The sequence below is a fragment of the Neodiprion lecontei genome, chromosome 4, assembly GCF_021901455.1.
Source record: "Neodiprion lecontei isolate iyNeoLeco1 chromosome 4, iyNeoLeco1.1, whole genome shotgun sequence".
Taxonomy (NCBI): Eukaryota; Metazoa; Arthropoda; class Insecta; order Hymenoptera; family Diprionidae; genus Neodiprion; species Neodiprion lecontei.
The window spans coordinates 557984-577110 of NC_060263.1; the positions used below are offsets into that span (position 1 = coordinate 557984).

Consider the following 19127-nt stretch of genomic DNA (forward strand, 5'->3'; position numbering starts at 1 on the left):
AAGAGCATAGACGAGACGAGAAGCGAGGTGGGTATAATATAATAGGTAGTATTTAGGTTCCCGTCTTCGCGGGCTTACAATTAGTCAGGCTTCGAGTGACAAAGCCCGATGTGTCCGAAGTACGCCGCCTTACGTAACACACCGCGAATGTCCGACGCTCCTCGTGCTTATTCTACTGCCTTTCGTTCCTCGTTCTCAGTTCTTCTCCTTCTCCGTTTCTCGGTTCTCCGTTCTTGCTGCGACTGACCCACATACCGCTAGGACACCAGATCTTTATTTAAACTCGTTTCTTGACGAGTCTACCGACACACGCACTCTCTCTCTCTCCCTCTCTCTTCCTCCGTCGTTCCTTCTCTCTCGTATAACATACATCTCTACGTGTCTCTTCTTGACTGATGATTTTTCCATTTTCTCTCCTCCGCATCTCGTCATCATCTTTTTTCTTTTTTGTCCATTTTCGTTTTTTTTCTACCTTCGTTTTTCAAATCATTTCTTTCTTTAAATTTATAGGCATAAAAATGACTTCACTATTATTTCCATAACATGTTTATTATTATGCGCATACACGCGGATGATTTTTCATTCTCACGATACATCGGCTGGAGGAAAAAATTCACAACGATAAGAGCGAAAATCCGTTTGATACGCGATCAATCTATTTTTGTTACCCCTCTGTACCCGTTATACACGCCGGTGTTTCACCTCGCTCGAATGTGAAACGAATATCAACGTACAACAAGAGACGCGTGATATTTCTTTTTGTCTTTTCACTTTCTACTTCAACCGTATCTCCTCTCGATCCTCCCTCCATCTCTCGTCGACGGAGGAGTGAGGCATTCGAAGATAATCTATATTGGAAAAAATTTTATCCACATACATACACCTTACGAGAAGGTACGGGATGTACCTATACCCGTAAAACGCGATGGCCGGAGAGAGATGAGAAATAGGACCGAGCTTTCGATTTGGACTTTACGCGAGGCGATGATATCGCCCGAGTGATTTCGCACAAGCAGCCGGCTGCACGAGACGGAATAGAAAAGGTCCGGAAGGATATATACGCGACAAGGTGATGCCTGGCTCCGTACCTATGTAGTTAGGCACACACCTAACGCCGTGTGTGCGTTAAGAAAGATTATAAAAAAAAAATCGAGTAGAAATAAATACGAGGCTACGGACCATTCGTGATTCTTTTATCTTTCTTCACCTTCAAAAAGGAAACATGGATTAGTCGACGTTGATGATATTGACGACGACGACGACGACGACGATGATGATGATGATGATGATGATAATGTTGTTCTTCCAGTTTACGTCGAGTGACGTTGGACACGAATAAAGCAACAACAAAGGGAAAGAAAAAGAGAGAGAGAGAGAGAGAGAAAGATGGAGAGTGAGAGGGGCGTAGAAAAAGAGGGACTCACCGAGTTGATAGCTGTCATGTTGCCAACTCGACTTGGATCTGTCTCCACTAGCCCGCTGTCGTTCTGTAACAATCGAGAATAAAAAAAAAAAAATTAAAAAAAAAAGCAAGATTTAGTTATTAGCCACAGCCTTAGTCGGTTCAATCCTAAATATAGAAGGGACGTTAATACACGCATACGTGCAGCGCAGGAAGCAGAGCGCGTGTACCGCGAAAACCAGCGAGCAAACACGATTTCAATTATCGTAATGGTAGGTAGGTAGGTAGGTAGAGTACCTACTGCTGCTACTGCACTGTATGCGGGTTACGCAACACACGCACACGTGCATTACATATCCAACTATTATAACTGTCTGCCGTAATGTTAATCTATTTTTCCTGGCACTCGCGAAATACCCCACCGCGTACATCTGCGTTTATACCTACGCGTTATACGTGCATACATGTGTACGTAGACTATGCATTAACCCATCTATAATGATTATAATTATTATACGTAAAACGAGAGATGGGGAGGCTCTTCGCGCTTCGAATCAGGAAAAAAACAACTCAGGTATGCAAGTGTTTTTATATGTGCACACACACACACACACACACACACGTGCATGTGTATACGTATATTATATATATTTTCGTATAACCTATCCGGAGGGAAATAAACGTCGAAGTCGGTCTTTCGGAGTGTAGCGATCAGTGAGAGAGGACCGTAAAACCTGGATTAACCGTCGTCTGATCCAAACTTCCGCCGACCGCATCACGGCGATAAAACTAAGCCGCGTAGACTGTGACGGAAAAAGGAAAATATTTCAATCTGTCAAATTTTACATTCTTCTTCTTCTTCTTCTTCTTCTTCTTCTTCTTCTCTATCTCTATCTCTCTGCATTAGCAAGGTACGATGAAAAATATACCTGCGGTAAAAACGTAAACGAGATACTAACTCTATAGCTTATACACATATGTCACTTCTTTGTTTTTTCTTTTCTTTTTTATTTTTTTTCTATTTTTATTACAACCCCAATTCGTGCAATTGTAATCGCCGTGGTTGACGTAACCGCAAACATTTAACTCGACATACCCAAACGAGCATGACGGATGCCAGTTAATTGGTATTATTCGGGTAAATGAAAGAGGGCCGTGTTAACCTTCGCTTATAACGCATGTACCGCAAGCGTATATCAGCTACCGTATCGCTAACGCGTCGGTAGTAACGCACGTTTTTGCCGGTGTCAACGGCGAGCGTCGCGTTGTATCGTACGAGGGGTGCAAAGGTTTACGGTTACTCGCAAAGCTCGAGTCTTCTCCTCCCTCTGACGTCATCGTTCCGCGTTACACACGTCGATGTTGGCGTCGCGACGCTCGTAAGACGGCTGCTGCTCGCACGCTGGTTAACCTCGAGATGCCAATCTCTTACGTCACTGTTTCGTCAAGACGTTACTCGGTACCGTAACGTTGCGCAGTGGCTGAATTTTCTTTAATTAATTAGAGATGTGTGTGATTTTTTTTCCGATTTTTTTTTTTACACGCAACACGCGCCATGGATACACGGACTAACGTGTGTGAAGCGGAAAGGACGAGATGGACAAGTGGCGTGAAATAAAAAAGGAACGAACCAAGAACACATGACGTCAGAAAGTAAAGTTCAAAGTTGGGGTAAAGTTGAGAAAAGTGAAGAAAACGTTCGGTGAAAAGAGAGCGGCGGAGGGTAAGGAAGACGGGGAGGATGAGGAGGGTGAAGCGGAAAAAGAGGTAGGTTGCGACCTGCCTTTGACACCGCGTCGTTCTGGGTATAAATTGAACAACTCGCAAGTTTGGTAGACGGAGTTTTGCAAAGGCAATGCCACATCCAGCGTCCTAACGCGGGATTAAAGTTATATTTTGCCGAGTTTTCTACGCACGTTATACGCTGCATATGACAGAAATTTTTTTACCGTACATGTGTATATGTATGTATTGTACATTAGGGTGATCTAAGAAAAAAAAAAAAAAATCGACCATCTGTTTTGTTTTCAAAGTTACACGTTTGCCAATTGGAGGAATAGAAAGTATAAGACGCCTTTTATAATTTGAGCCTTTAATGTTAATATTTAGTGGTTCCTGAACGCAATATTGCATTTTCCACTATCCATCTTTCATTTAATTAACAGGCGAAAGTAATTTTAGTTATTTCTGAATTTTGTAGTTCAGCAACGAGGCAATGTACATAAATGTCTGATACATGTTGTTGTAGGGAATTGAATCTCTATAGAAAAGATTTCTTGAAATTTTTTGATGACTAAACTCCTTCACAAGTTACTCAAGGTTAAGGTTGAAGTCATGTAAAAATTGACTTGTCACGAAATATTGTAATTTTTTTTTTTTGCAAAACATTTCAGCCTCTATAAAATTATGTAATTCAATCAATTTTCAACTCGGGCAAATTTGTTTTGTAGTTATTACAAGTAATAATACGTAATACATGTAATTCCACTTTAAGAGCACCATATTTTTTTTAAATTATTTATTTAGATTTTTAAAGACTGTTTGTTTTATTTAGGTTTAATATAAATTTGTTGCAAATTCGCTCGCACGAGATCGGAAAAGAAAAAGAAAAATTTGCCACCCTCTCTTCTCCTTGTCCGTCGCATTATCGATGCGAGGCAAGCGTAGCCGCGTTCAAAATTCACAATACACATATGTATCCCGAAGTAGTGTTTTGTTTTTTCGTTTTCTCCTCTCTATTCATCGAGTTTGACAAACGCCAAACGCAAAATACCGTCGCCGGTAAAAATTAAAAATCGTCATATTCGTTGGGGGTGCGGGGAGAAATGGCGTCAGGGGATGTCACCTTTTCCCGTACGATGTTCCGCGTCCCATACAGTTCCATTCCATACAATTCCACCTATTATTATTATTCCCGCTAACCGAAATGTTTAAAAAGATTTACGCTTTATTTATGTCAGCCACGCGTACGGGTTATAATTCACGGGGTTTTGCGGAGGCGGCGGGGAGGAAGGGAAGGAAATCCGAGCTTTTCACCCGAGCGGTTGTCCGGGTAGAGATTTTAAAACGAGAAACCGAGCTACGGTAGCGGTCTTTCTCGGGTCTTTCGAATAACTTTGAAAAGAATTCGGCTTCGAAATTACAGTCAAATCTTCAACTGAAACACAGCAGAAGCAACGTTCGAATTTCAATATTCGGTACGGTAAATCGTTATCCATTGAATGTGAATAAGCGCAGAGTGTTGCAATAAAGAATCCATTAAGTCGAGCAGCGGTTACGATCTAGGATTATATCTATCGACTGGTCAACTCTCGACGTAGCGGTTGAGAAAATATTATACCCACCATCGTGTAACGTAAACGCTCAAGTTTCTAGTTATAACGTGGTTCAATGTTTGTTTTCGGAGATGAGTCAGGGTCCGGGCACGGTTTTCGGAAGCAGATAGATGGGAAACGTGCAAGTGCCCACGTGTACCTGTGCCTACTACACCCACGTATGTACCCGGACGGTGGCGGTGAGAGTGACGTCGGACGAGACGAGCGACACCGGTTGATAGTTAACACCTCGTTAGCTCGCGCATCCGTCGCGTAGCTTCGTTCTGTACAGGTATTGCATACAAGTGTAACAATACGCGCGACGGGTGAGAGACTGCGAAAATTAATCAGAGCCCGTTGCGACGAACAACGATCTTACGACGAGTTTTCCTTTTCGAATCACGATCCGATCACAGCGACGACGAAAAATATTGAAAATTCAAAAAACATACGCGTGTCCTTCATATTGCAAATACGCTTGTCATCTTTTTTCACTTGCTTGAAACCCGGTCAAATCGACAAGTAGGTTGGTATTGTACAACAAAACGTGCGACTTTACCCATATGTAAATATTTTATTTATTTTTTTTTTTTTTTTATTCACAGCTGGGTTGAAAATTGTTTGAAGGAAAAGAAAAAAAAAAGTACGTTGAAAAAATTCAACACAAATCTGCATACGATCGATTAACGGGTCAATCCAGAAAATCCCCATAAATATAAAACGATCCTAACCGATGTGTGCATCGGTATCATCCTCTGCAGCCTCTCCGAAGCGTTTGTATAGAAACGTGTGTATACGTTTCTGCGGTGTTGTCTCTGCATACGTATGAAATATATGTCCGAGAGTGAGAGCAGAGGATTACATTGCTTGACGGTTCGGCCGTTTGCTCGCGGATTATATTTGTTTGTTTGGCCATACGTGTATGCACACATGCGTATTCGTAATGGTGTATGCACGACGGAATACTGCACGGTCGGAACCGTCGTCGTAAATAATATCTTATAGCGTACAGTTTCAAATGGTCAGAAGCAGCCGGTATTACACGGTTGTAATACCACAGCTGGCATAAAAATCCATACGTGTGCGCGCGTGTGCGAAACACAAACGCACCGCACGCGGTGTGGTTGAATATTTGGAAAACACGATATACGGATAGTAAGATGAAGAGAGAAAGAGAGAGAGAGAAAAAAGTCAAGGTTACGGGGAGTATCTAAAGTGTGGGTAAACGGTAGGTATATAGAAATAACCTGTAATTTGAGAAGTACTTAATTTTCCAAAGATCCCATGGTCTAAAATAAGAGGCAGTATCGGAGAAGAGAGTAGAAGAAGAGAGAAAAAAAGTGCAGAGTTAATGTTATTCCATTCGGTTCAATCATTCAAGTTTGTTCATCCATCTCCATCGCCATCTCCGTACACATCTCCAGGCTTGTTGTTCTTGGCGATATTATATTATATCAGTTATGTACCCACTTGGAAACTGCGGACCGACGCGAAAAGCTACTGTTTTTCTCAGAACTGTTTCATCTTCTCCTGTGACATTTTCCCTCGGTAAGGAAAACAAAACAAAACCCGACAGGGTAAACAGAGAGGAAGTATCTCAAGAATAAAGAGAAAGAGAGAGAGAGAGGGAGAGAGAATGATACCGACGCTTTGCGGATCTGGATAAATCTTTTTAACGCGAATGATACATGACGGGCTAGCTTTCGGGAATTGAAGAAGATTGGAAATTCATGGTCATGGTAAAATAGGTGTGCCAATATCACACGTGGGCCGAGATTTGCAAAGTATTGACGAAAGCGAAGAGACAACAAAAAGTAACGAAATATAACATCGGTCAACACGAATTTTCAGTCTGGCTTCTAAATGTCAAAATTTTAATTTCTTCTACGTAACTAATAAACGAAAAAATAGTTTCATCGGATAAAGTTTGTTTTTATAGAAACGAGAACGACGTTTCGGATTTCCAGAAAAATTACTCATTTTCTCAAACATTTATTGCAAATAACAATTGAACAAAGTTCGGTTTTGCATTTAAATCACTTTCATTGGAAAATAATAATTAATAATAAGCTAGAAATATAAAAGAATCGATGAAGAAAGTTTAAAAATGAATATTCTTCGAACTTCTTCTATATACGTACGAACTTTCTCGTATCAAACCCCAAACGTAACTTCCATTATGCTCTCATTATGCTACCCCTGATAACGCTAATAACGATAAAGTTCATCACATTTTGGTGAAAACGTTTTCCTTTGTCTTCCGAATAGGCACCCATATTAGCTATTAATCAAAAACTTCAACACTTATTTATCAACGTAAAAAGGTATCTCGGTAGAATCTCGAGAGAAAATTTTTTTTTCTGTTTTTTTCTTGACCTGCGGTAATTGGAAGATTACGAGAAAGTAGCGAATTTTGGGATTTTATAGGATGTCCAAACCGATGACTGCGTTAGATATTTATACAGGGTTGGAGTGCCGCCAAAATTAGGATATAACTTTGTTATCCTTAGCCTTTCGGTCTGCCCGATGATCGCGAGGGTCGAATAGGAGGAATAGAAGGTGTATGTAGGTACTAAAATCGCGAGAACGAGGATAGTTCACAGTAGGACAAACACGTCGGAGAGTATGAGGACTTTGAGTGACGTTGACGGCCGACTCGCTTGATTTTTCAATGACGAGGAACAGCGTGAATTCGTAAACTTTGTTATTAATAATAATATTCCAACAGAGAGACTTCGTTTTAAAATATTGGGTATATATATGTAGCGTAGCTATGAATTGGTTCTCTATTCTGTACGCCAAGATCAACGCGCGGTGACGAAAATTTAAAAAGAATTCCCAAGCTTCGATAATAATTTTCATCACCAATGATCGTCGAGCGTTCCGATTTTGCAGGAGAAGGAGAAGGAGAAGGAGAAGGAAAAACTACGACTTCTTGTTCTTATTCTTCACCGAGTGTTGCCTATTGATGCCAAGATGGAGGATGCATGCCGAGTCCGAAAGTCAGAAATATCCAAGATGAAGGGACGTACGGATGAGTAGTGAACAGCTGCTCGCGCGTGTCCCCAATTTTCCTAACCAACTAACTAACCAACCGTGTACCTTCCTTCCTTTCTTCCTTCCTGCCCGACGCGTCTCGATCCTATCAAGAATCGCACTCGTCGATATTGAAAGCAAACGAAGAATCGGTGTACCATCGTTTCCGACAAGGCAAAGAAAGGTAAGGAGAGCGATAAGCACCCGAGTGGTATTTGGTATTACATACCACTCCGTCAATGATCAACGACAAAAATTTCACGAGGAATTTGATCAAGATACAAGATATCCCGTGCGTCGCGTTGACAATTGCGCGAAAGTAAATACGCGCGAATTACATCCTCCTCCATCGAAAGCCCGTGTAGTTGTGTTGGAGGGAAAACCAACTCTCCACCTTCCTCACCGTCATTTTGTCTCTCTCCTCGTCCATCGTCATGGCAACGTTAACGTGCTTTTGATGGGGTTCGCGAGGAGGCATCCGTTTCTACTCAAGTATTCACGAAAACAGGGGATATTCATGGAAAAGACCGTTTGTTCCAGCCGTTGAGAAGGAAAAGCTCGGGGGAAAGGAAGAGGACGCCGAGGAGTTTTAGTTGAAGGTTGGAGCGTTTCACCCGCGGGAAGATCCGAGTTCGAATCTACCGAACCCCGCCCGACTCGCTCAGCCGTAAGACGCGTCGGTAGGTCCGCGTGTATAGGTGTACGTATACCGAGATCAAGTCGATGCGGACGCTTCGATTTAAATCTGTTGCGATGTAGACGAGGAAAACGGCGGTGCCCGCAAACTCTCTGGCAACGAATTAAAATACAAGAATTGCGTTCCGAGGTGCGATGACCTGAACTACAAAGAGAGAGAGAGAGAGAGAGAGAAAGAGAGAGAGAGAGACAGAAGTGGGAAAACTTTGAGGAAGAAATAGTTAATTCCGAAAGATATGACAGAGTCCTGCGAGATAAAACCGCGAACAGAAATAATGAGGGACAAAAGTACGAGCGAGGCATCGATACAAAATAAATAATTGTCGCAAAGTTTTAGCATCCCTGGCAATTGATTATTCTACATTACAGTTAATAAGCTTAAAAATAACGAGTGTGTATTTCGTAACAAACCTTGTAAAATTTATAAAATTATCCGTCATTTTTGTCTCGAGGTGAAGATATCGTTTGAAATGAAACGCTAACGACGTGTCAAAGTTCGTTTTTAATTCCATGATCGTCACAACATTCCATACGTAAACGGTACGTATGTCTGTTTGTTTTTTCTTTTCTCGCTTCCTTTTCACTCGAATAACTGCCGCGGTTCACTGTTAACGAAACACACACTACGCGTCCATCGTCTCGCAGGTTTGAATGAAAACTGACGGTATAACTGAGAGACGATTACACCTGCGGTAACACCTTGATGAACGTTTCTTTTATTCGAAGAGGTTCGTTCCGTTGCTCCGGTCTCACGAAGGGCAATCCCCCTGTTAATTCAACGTTACCGAATCCTACCGACCGTCCGGTAATGTTATTATTTATCCTTAACACCGATTCGCACATCTGACGTGAAAAAGCCGCGCGTGACGCGTCTCGCGTCGTCTTACATCGCCACGTGAGCACGACTAGCCGGCCGATTTCCGATCGACGGAATTGAAAGCACGACGAAGACGACACTTGGAAAGGATAGGATTGGATTTGATGGTACGATATAGGATAGGATAGGATAGGATAGGATCGAATGGCGCGACAAGGATGATAACAGGTATTATACGGGTCGCGCGACGCAACGCAACCCAACGCAGCGAGACGCGACGTAACGCAATGCTGCCGAAATGGTGCGACGTTATAGTTGTTTGTCCCGGCGCAGCGGCGCTCGGCGTCGGGACGCCCACCACCTGTGGGGGCTTTCGGGTCTCCCGTCTTCGGACGCGGGGATGGAAAGCTCGTTTCAGATTCCGAAGCTGGCCGGCCGCCGTTGCGTCTTTCAGTATTTCGCCGACGAAGCGCGCAGGCGCTCGTAACTAACTATATATGTATAAACGACGACGACGACGACGACGACGACGACGACGACGGGATGTGCAGAGGAGAGAAAAGAAGCGAACGGACTAACGACGACTCCACGGCGAAACACGTCGGCGAAAATTGTGTTTGTAGAATCTATTTCTGGGCATAATGACGCTCATCCTGACGACGACGACGACGACAACTCAGAGGTGGAAAAAATAATAGTGATATAACTAAGAAAAATATACGGTCAACTAATCGGCATCTATGTATATTATAATAGCCGATGTATTTTCGCACCGATGATTATATTATATATCATGTATGTGCGGTTGGGACGACACATTCGTTCGCCGCCGTCCGGAAATCTGGCTATTAGTCTCGGCTAGAATATATATGACACCGAATTTTATTATTACCTTGTGTCACTCCGGGTACACGCCTCCGGTCCTGTACGGCTTGAAGAAATTATTCGAGACGAGGAAAAATTTCTCGCGGTACGCGACTATTGTTTCATCATCGTAATATCTCATCGCGATTTGTTCGTAAACAGAGTGGAAGAGACGCGTGCATGCCAGCTCATCAGTGCGAGTGAAAAATGACTAAGGTCGAAATAAAAATAAACCAATTTTTACAAGAGATGGAAAGAATTGCAGTGAATTTATCAAAAACACCCTGAAAACTGTTCATGTCAAAGTTGCCTTCTATACTTGAACGTATGCTGTATGTTACATACCTACTTGTAGAAGGTGGAAAATCGCATGTTTGTTTTTTCAATCAGCGATTTGACAATGGGTGGGTATAACGGACGAGAAACACCAGTTTCTAAAACCCGAGGGTCCGACCGGCGTCTGAATTCAGGGCAGTGTTCCAAAAGTCAAGGATTTAGGGTCAGCGGAACAGGGACTTTGAAGAGCGGTGCTAAAAAAAAAAAAAAAAAAAAAACGCGAAAAATCAAATTGATCTTGACTCGACCAGTTCGGCGAACAAATTATGCGTGGTATTGAACAGGAAGAGTCAGTCAGAAGCATGTATAACATTAATCACTGGCGACAATCCTAACTCGAAGACCATCAAGGTGTACACACGTGTCGTTAGCGGAATTATAACATTATCGCTCGCTGTATATAACGTATACAGAAAGAGAGTAGGTAGGTAATAATATTTCGCGACATATTCTTGTCCCAGCAAATGACGCGCATGATTAACGACGTTCCGGCGTAATTGTCATGGAAACGTACCGCCGCAGAGAGACCACCGGATCAGAGCCGACGACGATGAGACCTTGGCTCAGAAGCGGTCACGTGCCAAGAGTAGGCAGGGTTGCGGTGTCCGAAAATCCGGCGTCTCGCGAGTTGATCTCATTGTTGGCAGCCGGATGATTACGCGACAACGATTAAAGATACGCAGGCTTGGATTCTCTGATTATCCGAGATGGTCTCGGCACGATTCGAGCCGATGTACGGAAACCGGTGAACGAGAGAGGCGCGCGTGCATCCGCGATGTAAGGAAACGAGGTGAAACAATGCGCGTAAGATTCGGTTGAACCAATCGGAAAACATATCCAAGGTAAGCAGCGTCGTACGACAGGCTTGATGTTTTGTCCTTTACGGTTTATACAATGACTTTTCCAACTTTTGACTGTAATAACTGGCATTTTCGGGAAACGGAATGTAGGCAAATAAATAAGTGTAACCTGAAGTGAACCTGTATACGTGAATACCGCGACGTCATCTCGGACAGCTTGTTTCCTTACATCACGCATGCATCGAGTAGTTTGTTTGCGGGGATAACCGGGCTCCGCGTGATCGCGAATTCGAATCGGTATATAGGTAGGTGATACGGCTTAGAGCGCAAACGTCGGTAGTTACGTGGCGTTTTCCTACTGTGGTGTCACTCTTGGTCGGGCGCCAAAAAACGGTATACATCAGCCGCGAGAGACTCAACTCCTCGTCGAAATATTATTCGTTCGAAAATAAGCAAGAGTCTTCTTTTTCTTCGTCTTATAGTCCCCTCTTTTTATTCGTTTGCTTTTACTACCACCACCAGCAGCACCTCCTCCTCCTCCTCCTCCTCCTCCTCGCCATTCATCGACGGCGCAAATTACAAGCGCGCGATGGATCTCGGCCAAGTTCCGTCAAGCCTCCCACCCCCCAACCTATCCGTTGTTTTATCGCATCCACGCGGAAAATCGTATTTTTCGAATATCCGTATAAATCGGGAAAACTACCCCTTGGATCCGACTGCGATGCGTCGGAGTACAGCAAGTGGCAAGTGTTCCCGAAACCCGCACGTCTCTGTGTCCATCTCTCTAAGTAGTGTGCGTATGTGGAAATTGCACATACACATACACCCGCGGCACACGCCTCGTTGAGGAGGTTCGAGAGGAGAAGAAAGGTGATTCCGAGAGAGGTTTCCTCCCGAAAGTAGGTATAAGGAGAGAGTTAAGGATTCCGCTAAAAAGGGCGCCCGCGACGTTCGAGCTTTGGAAGAAGGAGCGAACGATCAATCTTAATCGGGCGGACGGGCCTCGGGATTTATTACCGGACCGGTATGACCGTACGACCCGGTGGCACGCGTCTCTCCGTCACGGGGCTATAAGGGTACATCGTTTGCCGAATCGCGAGAGTGGATCACCCGGGAATCTCTTACTTCCTCATTTCCAACCTCATTATCCACCCGCGGCACAGAGATTTAGAACAAGGACGATCCAGTTCAAGAGAAGGTTACGCGGGTCTTTCCGACGGAACTTTTCACGCCGTACGATCGTTTCGCGTTCTCTCCCTCCTTCTACAGCGTTTTTGGAAAACGCATCGAGCCGGTAAAAACCTTCAGAGAGGAAAGAAACGGAGCCTCGAATGTCGCAGAGGCGAATATTTTCACCTTTGTTTTTTTCTGTTCCCACGTTTTCGGAGAATGGAACGGAGCGGACAGAGGGTCGAGTATCAAATATTCCAAATACATTTTCCGAGCCAGAAGTTTCTCTTCCTTTTCCTCTCTGGCTCGCTGATCCTTCGCAGTTTCTTTTCTCTCCGTCCCCTCCTCTCCTTCTTCTTCGCGTCCTCGACGGTGGCACAACGACGGCACCCGCGCGCGTTCTTAAAAGGGATCAATGCGTCTGAGGACGGGGACCATCCGTTAACGGGGCAGAATAGCCTCCAGGGAAGAGACCCCAGCCAAATTAATGTTTGTCCCTGGCAGTAACTTATCCGCCATCCAGTATATTACAGCTTACGATCACAGTTCGCTGATAAATGGCCGACGTATGCGGCTCAGCTCACCTTCCCACGGACGGACGAACGAGGACTAAAACTACTCCAAAAGCCAGAGCGATCACGTAGGTATAATAACAACGTTGTTGGTCCTTTACGCAGTCGTCGCAAGGATTGTTCGTTCCTTGCTCTCCGTACGGCGTCTCGACTTGTTTTCACACCTACTACTACCTATAATATCTATAATGTAAAATTTTTACAATCCATTTGCCGCACGCTTTCAATTTCACTTTTCCGTGTTTCTTTTTTTCTTTTTTCTTTATTTTGCTCACGAATCTGGAAGCATTTCGACGACGACCTCACCGAATAGAGTTTATTACGCCCGAGTTAGTTTAGGGTTGTTGTGATAGGTCCTGAGCGCTCTCAACGCCAGAATTCTTTGGCTCGGTGCCCACCGGAGGCCGCATAAGCCCACGAAGAGAAGCCTGCTCTTTTTTTTTTTCCCCTTTCGCCGAATACCTGATCTTCATACATGTGCATCGTCGCACCCGTTCCACGGATATCGGAGAGGCGAACCCAGTGACCTTCTTCCTGCCGTACTCAATCATCGTCAAGATCAACAAAATTCGATGGGTGCGGACGTGAAATCGAAAATCGGAGAAAAAGGCCCCCACGAAAAAAAAAAAAAAAGCAGAAACACTAATTACAGGAGGACCCTAGACGACGGCGGAGGAAAGTTGAATATATGCACAAAAATAAAGAGTACGGGCATATAACGGGAGCCAACTTTCGAGTCCCCTTTCGAGCTTAGCCTCTGTCCTAGTCGTACAATACAGCAATTGCGGAGTGTTCCGCGCTCGTTGGTTGCCTCCTGTAATTAAATGCAATCAGGGAACAGAGTGCTCCGAATTGCCAACATTTAGCTCGCTCCGCCGTCACGACTACCAACGCAACGCAACGTAGGGATGCGTGCGCGCAACCCTGATAATGCGAACGTGTCCGTGTGCGGAGGTTCGATGGTATAACAAGAACAGCGACGTTCGTGCTCTGCTTTCGACGAATGGTTTTGCTCGCCCCATCTCGACGTCTCTCTCTTTCTCTATCGTATACCACGTAGGCATGTGTACGCGTTTGTGTACGTATATATATATATATATACATATACGTATACGTACGTATGTACGCAGAGCCGGCAGTCAGCCATTCGGTGGAATTCCATCTCTCGCCATCTCTCGAATCGCGCGCGCGAATGGGACCCGCTCCGTCGCTTTTCCGACGTTCTCTATCAAACGCTCTTTCAGAAAACTTTGTCGAAGCAATTAACGGAAATTCAGTTCCTCCGCAACAGCCTGCCTTTCCGCGGCGTAGGACGGAGTTCTCTCTCATAGACGTATACTTCCTACCTACCTCCGCTTCTTTGTTTCGATGCAGGGACGAGAAGAGAAAACGGATAATTATATAATTTGAAAAGTAAAATGGATTGAAATCCTTATAGAGAGAGCAGAGAGAGAGAGAGAGAAAAAATCCCTCAACTATATTACCAAGTGCTTCGGGCCGAATATAGTATAACATAGACGATAACGAGGTCCAACTTTTATCCAACTATCGTCAATAATCGTATTGTATATAAGGTACCTTATACCAAAATTTCAATACTCGACGATTCCGAAAAATTATTTTATCCATACGAACGTGAAATGAATAGGTATTCGTACGTAAGATTGACAATATGTGCACGTGTATCAACGGGACTCATGTAATGTGTGAATTGAAATCGCTGTTAGGTAGACAGCACGTGTTATACATGTTTATATATACACATATACTGTATAGTACATGCCAATATAGTAGAACCGCGAATTGTATATCGGAGAAAGTTTCGTCGAGCTGCAAGAAACTTTGGAAATTTGTTAAATTGCCAATTTACCGTCAAAACTAAGACTTGCCTCTGATCCTCTCCTCTCTTCTCTTCTCTTTTCGACACGACTTTCGACCCGCCTGCGCAAGTATTTCTTTTCTCCCCGGCAAGCCTCGAGTCAGTTGGTAATTTTTTGTCCCGCGGAGCTTCGATTCCCCGATCTTCTGCCCCGAATCAACCCCGAAAATGTTCAATATTTATTTCCGTTGAGTTATACGCGTATAATACGTCGACAACGACGAATACGAATGAACAAATACCGTTCCTATTTGCTTGACGATTCTAAATCCAGTCTCTTCGTATAGCTTGGAAGCTGCGATTCTTATTGCAGAATCGATTTGTCGATAAAAGGATTTAAAAAAAATATATAAAAACTAAAAAATCCATAACCGCGGCCCTCGGCATTTTTCGCGCTTGCAAAAATCTTCTTGTTGTACGATATATAGTTGATATATAATCTTGTATAACGTTATTTTAGTTGACCGAAAAATTGAACGTGCTGAAAATGAATGGAAATAAAATTGGTCCAGCAAGGCCCCGGTTTTGAAATGTGTGGAATAGAAAATAAAGTTTATAACAATTTTTTGAGAATTTCAAAAAATATCCTATTCAAAATCACTTTATATATTTATAAATAATCGAGCAGTGGGATAAAAAATCTGAAAAAATTCAGGCTACCGTTCCAGTCGGAACAATTGCAGTTTTTTTTTTTTTTTAAGACAAAATCAGAAATGGTTAGGGTCAGACGTTGATCGGGTTCGCATGGAATTCTCGGTGTACCCACAGATATTGTACAGCCAGTAGAAGCGTCGCGATGGTAAAGTTGCGAGCAACAGCATTGTGCTGAAAAGTTTCGTTGCATTGCTCGCCAATTCGACTGAAACGGTGGCGGCGGGCAGCCGGAACCGGAAGCGGGTGCAGGCGCCACCGGAAGTGACCTCGTAATTCTCCCTTTCCCATGCTCTCCGTGTAGCCGGTGAACATGAATTACGGGTGTGCAGTAGCAGTCGCAGCCCCCGAGCCTTTGTCCTTGTACAACCGCCCTCGGAATCCCCTGCAAGCCCGTCCGAAGGCATTAAAGCGCACGGGAGAATTTCGAAGGACGATAACGACGCCGGTTTTTCCTACGTTTTAACGTGTCTTTATTTCCATCCCTCTGCCGGAGCATCTTTCACCTTGAACATTTTTACCGCGCGACTTGATCTCGTTTTTCTCGTAGCATTTAAAATTTATACAAACCCGTGTACAATAATATTGTGATACAATGTGATTGTAATATTTGCGCGATAAGACTTGAGCTAAGATTTCACGTATCGAGGTATGAAATATTTAGCGCTAACCGCGACGCAATTCCGTAAATAATTGACCCCGGCATGGCAGAAAAAGTCCATTATTACACAGTCGGGCGAGCGGGTGTGAGAAAAGTGAAAGAATAAAGAGATCTTACGACTTTGTTTCCGTCGCGATGAACAATCGAGACGGCGGAGAAAAATAATATGAGAGAATACTCAAGTTAACGTACGAGGCGAGAAAATACATTTGACATTTTCGCACCGCGACTCGTATAAGGAACCCGCTTGCGTGTATTTAACCCAGCTTTTCTCGTCTGCGTAGTTTCAGCCTGAAATTCGTACGTACCGCAACTCGAGCGTCCATTTAAACTTTAGAAACAACCGTCGGCCAATAAAGTCTTCGCCTAATTTACAGCGTGCAATTTAACCGACGGAATCATTCTCTAATTAGTCAAGTGTTGGCCTACATACGCGGGTGCGGGAACGGAATAGACTCGAATAGTACCAACGTGTATGCCTAACCGAAGGCTTTGGTGTCTACGCCGCAATCGCCCCTGGGGAACCTTTATCCCGCTCCTCTTCTCTACGTGCAGTGTACGTATGCGTTAGGCGGCGGGGAGGGGGGTTTTCAACTTTTTTTCATTTTTCTCCTTGCGTACCCCTCGAAATCTTCGATTTTAGCCTGAAACGAAGCCTCGCGAAAGCGGAACTCGGTAGGAAAGTTATAAAAGGTGACTCATTCGGTTATAATTTTTCAATCACTTTAACCGAAATATCTCGAAAACGATACAAGCTGGGAAGCGGATCTTGGTTTCATTTTGTAGATGATCGAATTTTCTTCAAATAAAATGGTTGTGACTACTGCGTGACGTTATTCTTATCAGGTTAGCAGACGAGTGAGATAAAAATTTACAAGGTGATAAGCATCTTCGTTCATTTATTCAGTGCACTTAACTTCAAATGTTCGTATCGAGTACAAGATGAATATCTGGATGGATAGTAGTCTCGGACTTTTTGTTTTATTTTTTATGGAAAATTTGATCATCCACAAGATGAAAGCAAAAACTCGAGTTTTCGACGTATTTCGGTTAGTGTTTGAAAAATTCCAAACCGGACGGATTGTAGAAATTTGCTACCGAGTTCCGGTTTCACGAGGCTTCGTTTCAGGCTAAAAACAAAATTTTCGAAGGGTACGTAAGAAGGAAAATAAAAAAGAAGTTTAAAAAGAACCGGCCTAATATGTATATATATATGTACGTATCGGTGTTATTCGTGGCATTGGAAAACATACAGCTTTCATACCGTCATTTCTCTTTTACTTATTCGCTTTGTTCTTTTTATAATTTTTTCAACCGATTGTTTGCTGTAAATTCGTATTCTTTATACTTCACAGCCGTCACGAATACCTGATATTAGAATACGAAGTGGGTTTCTATACACACATATATAATTGAATCTTGACAGAATTCGAATACGCATAATTCGCACGGTATACACAAGAATACAACAGAGAACAGCATGAGTAATTTGGCACGCGTGTTGAACTCGACCATAGGTAGAATGTCTTATTTAAAATCAAAAATCTCTGTTATCCTTCTTCCGCTGTATATCGGCGAAATAATAAATTCGGGTAATGGAGAGTGAGAGAACGTAGAATGGGGTGAGGGAGAAGCAATTAAGACATGTATATATATAGAAAAACGAGGAATTATCGAGATCGAGCGCCGAGGAATTGTTCCTTCGGCCAAGAATCGTGCGGGAAGACGAATAGCAGAGGGGAGATAAAAGGGGATGGAAGCTGAGAGGCAGCGGCAGCAGCAGCCATGCCGTCGAGAAGGTAACCAACGGCTACTGGTTGGCTCGGCATCGTCGGCGGCAGCTGCCTCGCATAATTCTTCTTGGCGGAGAATAACTTTTAGCGAGTTGCGTAATATATAAAGTCTGCGGTCATCGCGGTGATCCTATATAAACGCGTACATCGCCCATTTAACCCGTCTACTCTACAATAATCCATGGCACAAAAAAAGATGAAAATTTTCACATATCTGATATCTTTAATTCAACTTGAACAAATCATTCACTGAAATCGCGAATCGTGCCCAAATGCCGAGCGGGGAGGTTCTTGATTTCAAAAGTTCTCCAAACTTTATTAGTCTACCGAAACTACTAGGATATGATTTTTGAAACAGTCTCAATTCGAGATTACTCAAAATTCTTCGTGTTGCAACGGTCGACCATAATTCGCTTTTTGCGTGTAACGTGAAATCTTTCAATCGATTACGTTAGGAACAATGTTTAACACAATAGAATTGATATTAGAATATTTTAGATACGAATAGTTTTATCGTAATATGATGTTGTTTTCAGTTTTACCAAGAATACAGTGTTTGATATATGCCGCGTACCGCGATAAATATACGATTGTTTAAAGTAAATAAACTCTCGAACTGAAACGACAAATGTGATCGTTCATCCATAGTCGTCTCCTCCATTTACTAAATAAAAAAAAAAAAAAAACACCCTGTATCAAAACAAGGTAAGTCAAAACGATAAACATTCAATTTTACTGGCAGCAGATGTGACACAAAAATTAGACCCGATTGAATGAAAATAAATATGATATTATAAAAAGGGTAGACAGGTTTTTAAAAACTGGTAAGCACCTTCCTCGTTACAAAATTTTGTTGACCAGTGTTATCATTCACGAGAAGCACCGTCGTCCACGTGTACTTACACACGTGTGTTTTCGGTGATGATTTTTACCTCACCCTCCATCCCTGTCTACCAAATTTCACACAAGCATTCCGCACTCCGGGACGATTAATATATAATTACTCTTCCTTGGAAGATTCGTAGGCAGGACTACGAGTATCTAGGACGACGTTGACGATTTCAACTCCATACATATATATATATATATATATATATATGTATATACGTGTGTATATATATAGGAGCTGGGAATAT

General features: G+C 43.1%; 1 protein-coding gene across 7 annotated transcripts in view; it reads right to left on the reverse strand.

Moving 5' to 3' along the window:
• Positions 1–19127, reverse strand: part of LOC107220528 — a 186157-nt gene that overhangs the window by 93302 nt on the left and 73728 nt on the right. For 5 of the 7 annotated variants that reach the window (XM_015659171.2, XM_046736332.1, XM_046736333.1 and 2 more), the window contains one exon: positions 1425–1487. The exons of 1 other annotated variant lie outside the window; for it this stretch is intronic. In XM_015659171.2, the coding sequence (XP_015514657.2) occupies positions 1425–1487 (63 nt within the window). Of the gene's footprint in view, positions 1–1424; positions 1488–8859; positions 9651–19127 lie in introns of those variants that run through there. One more of the 7 variants, XM_046736334.1, reaches the window with a different exon arrangement.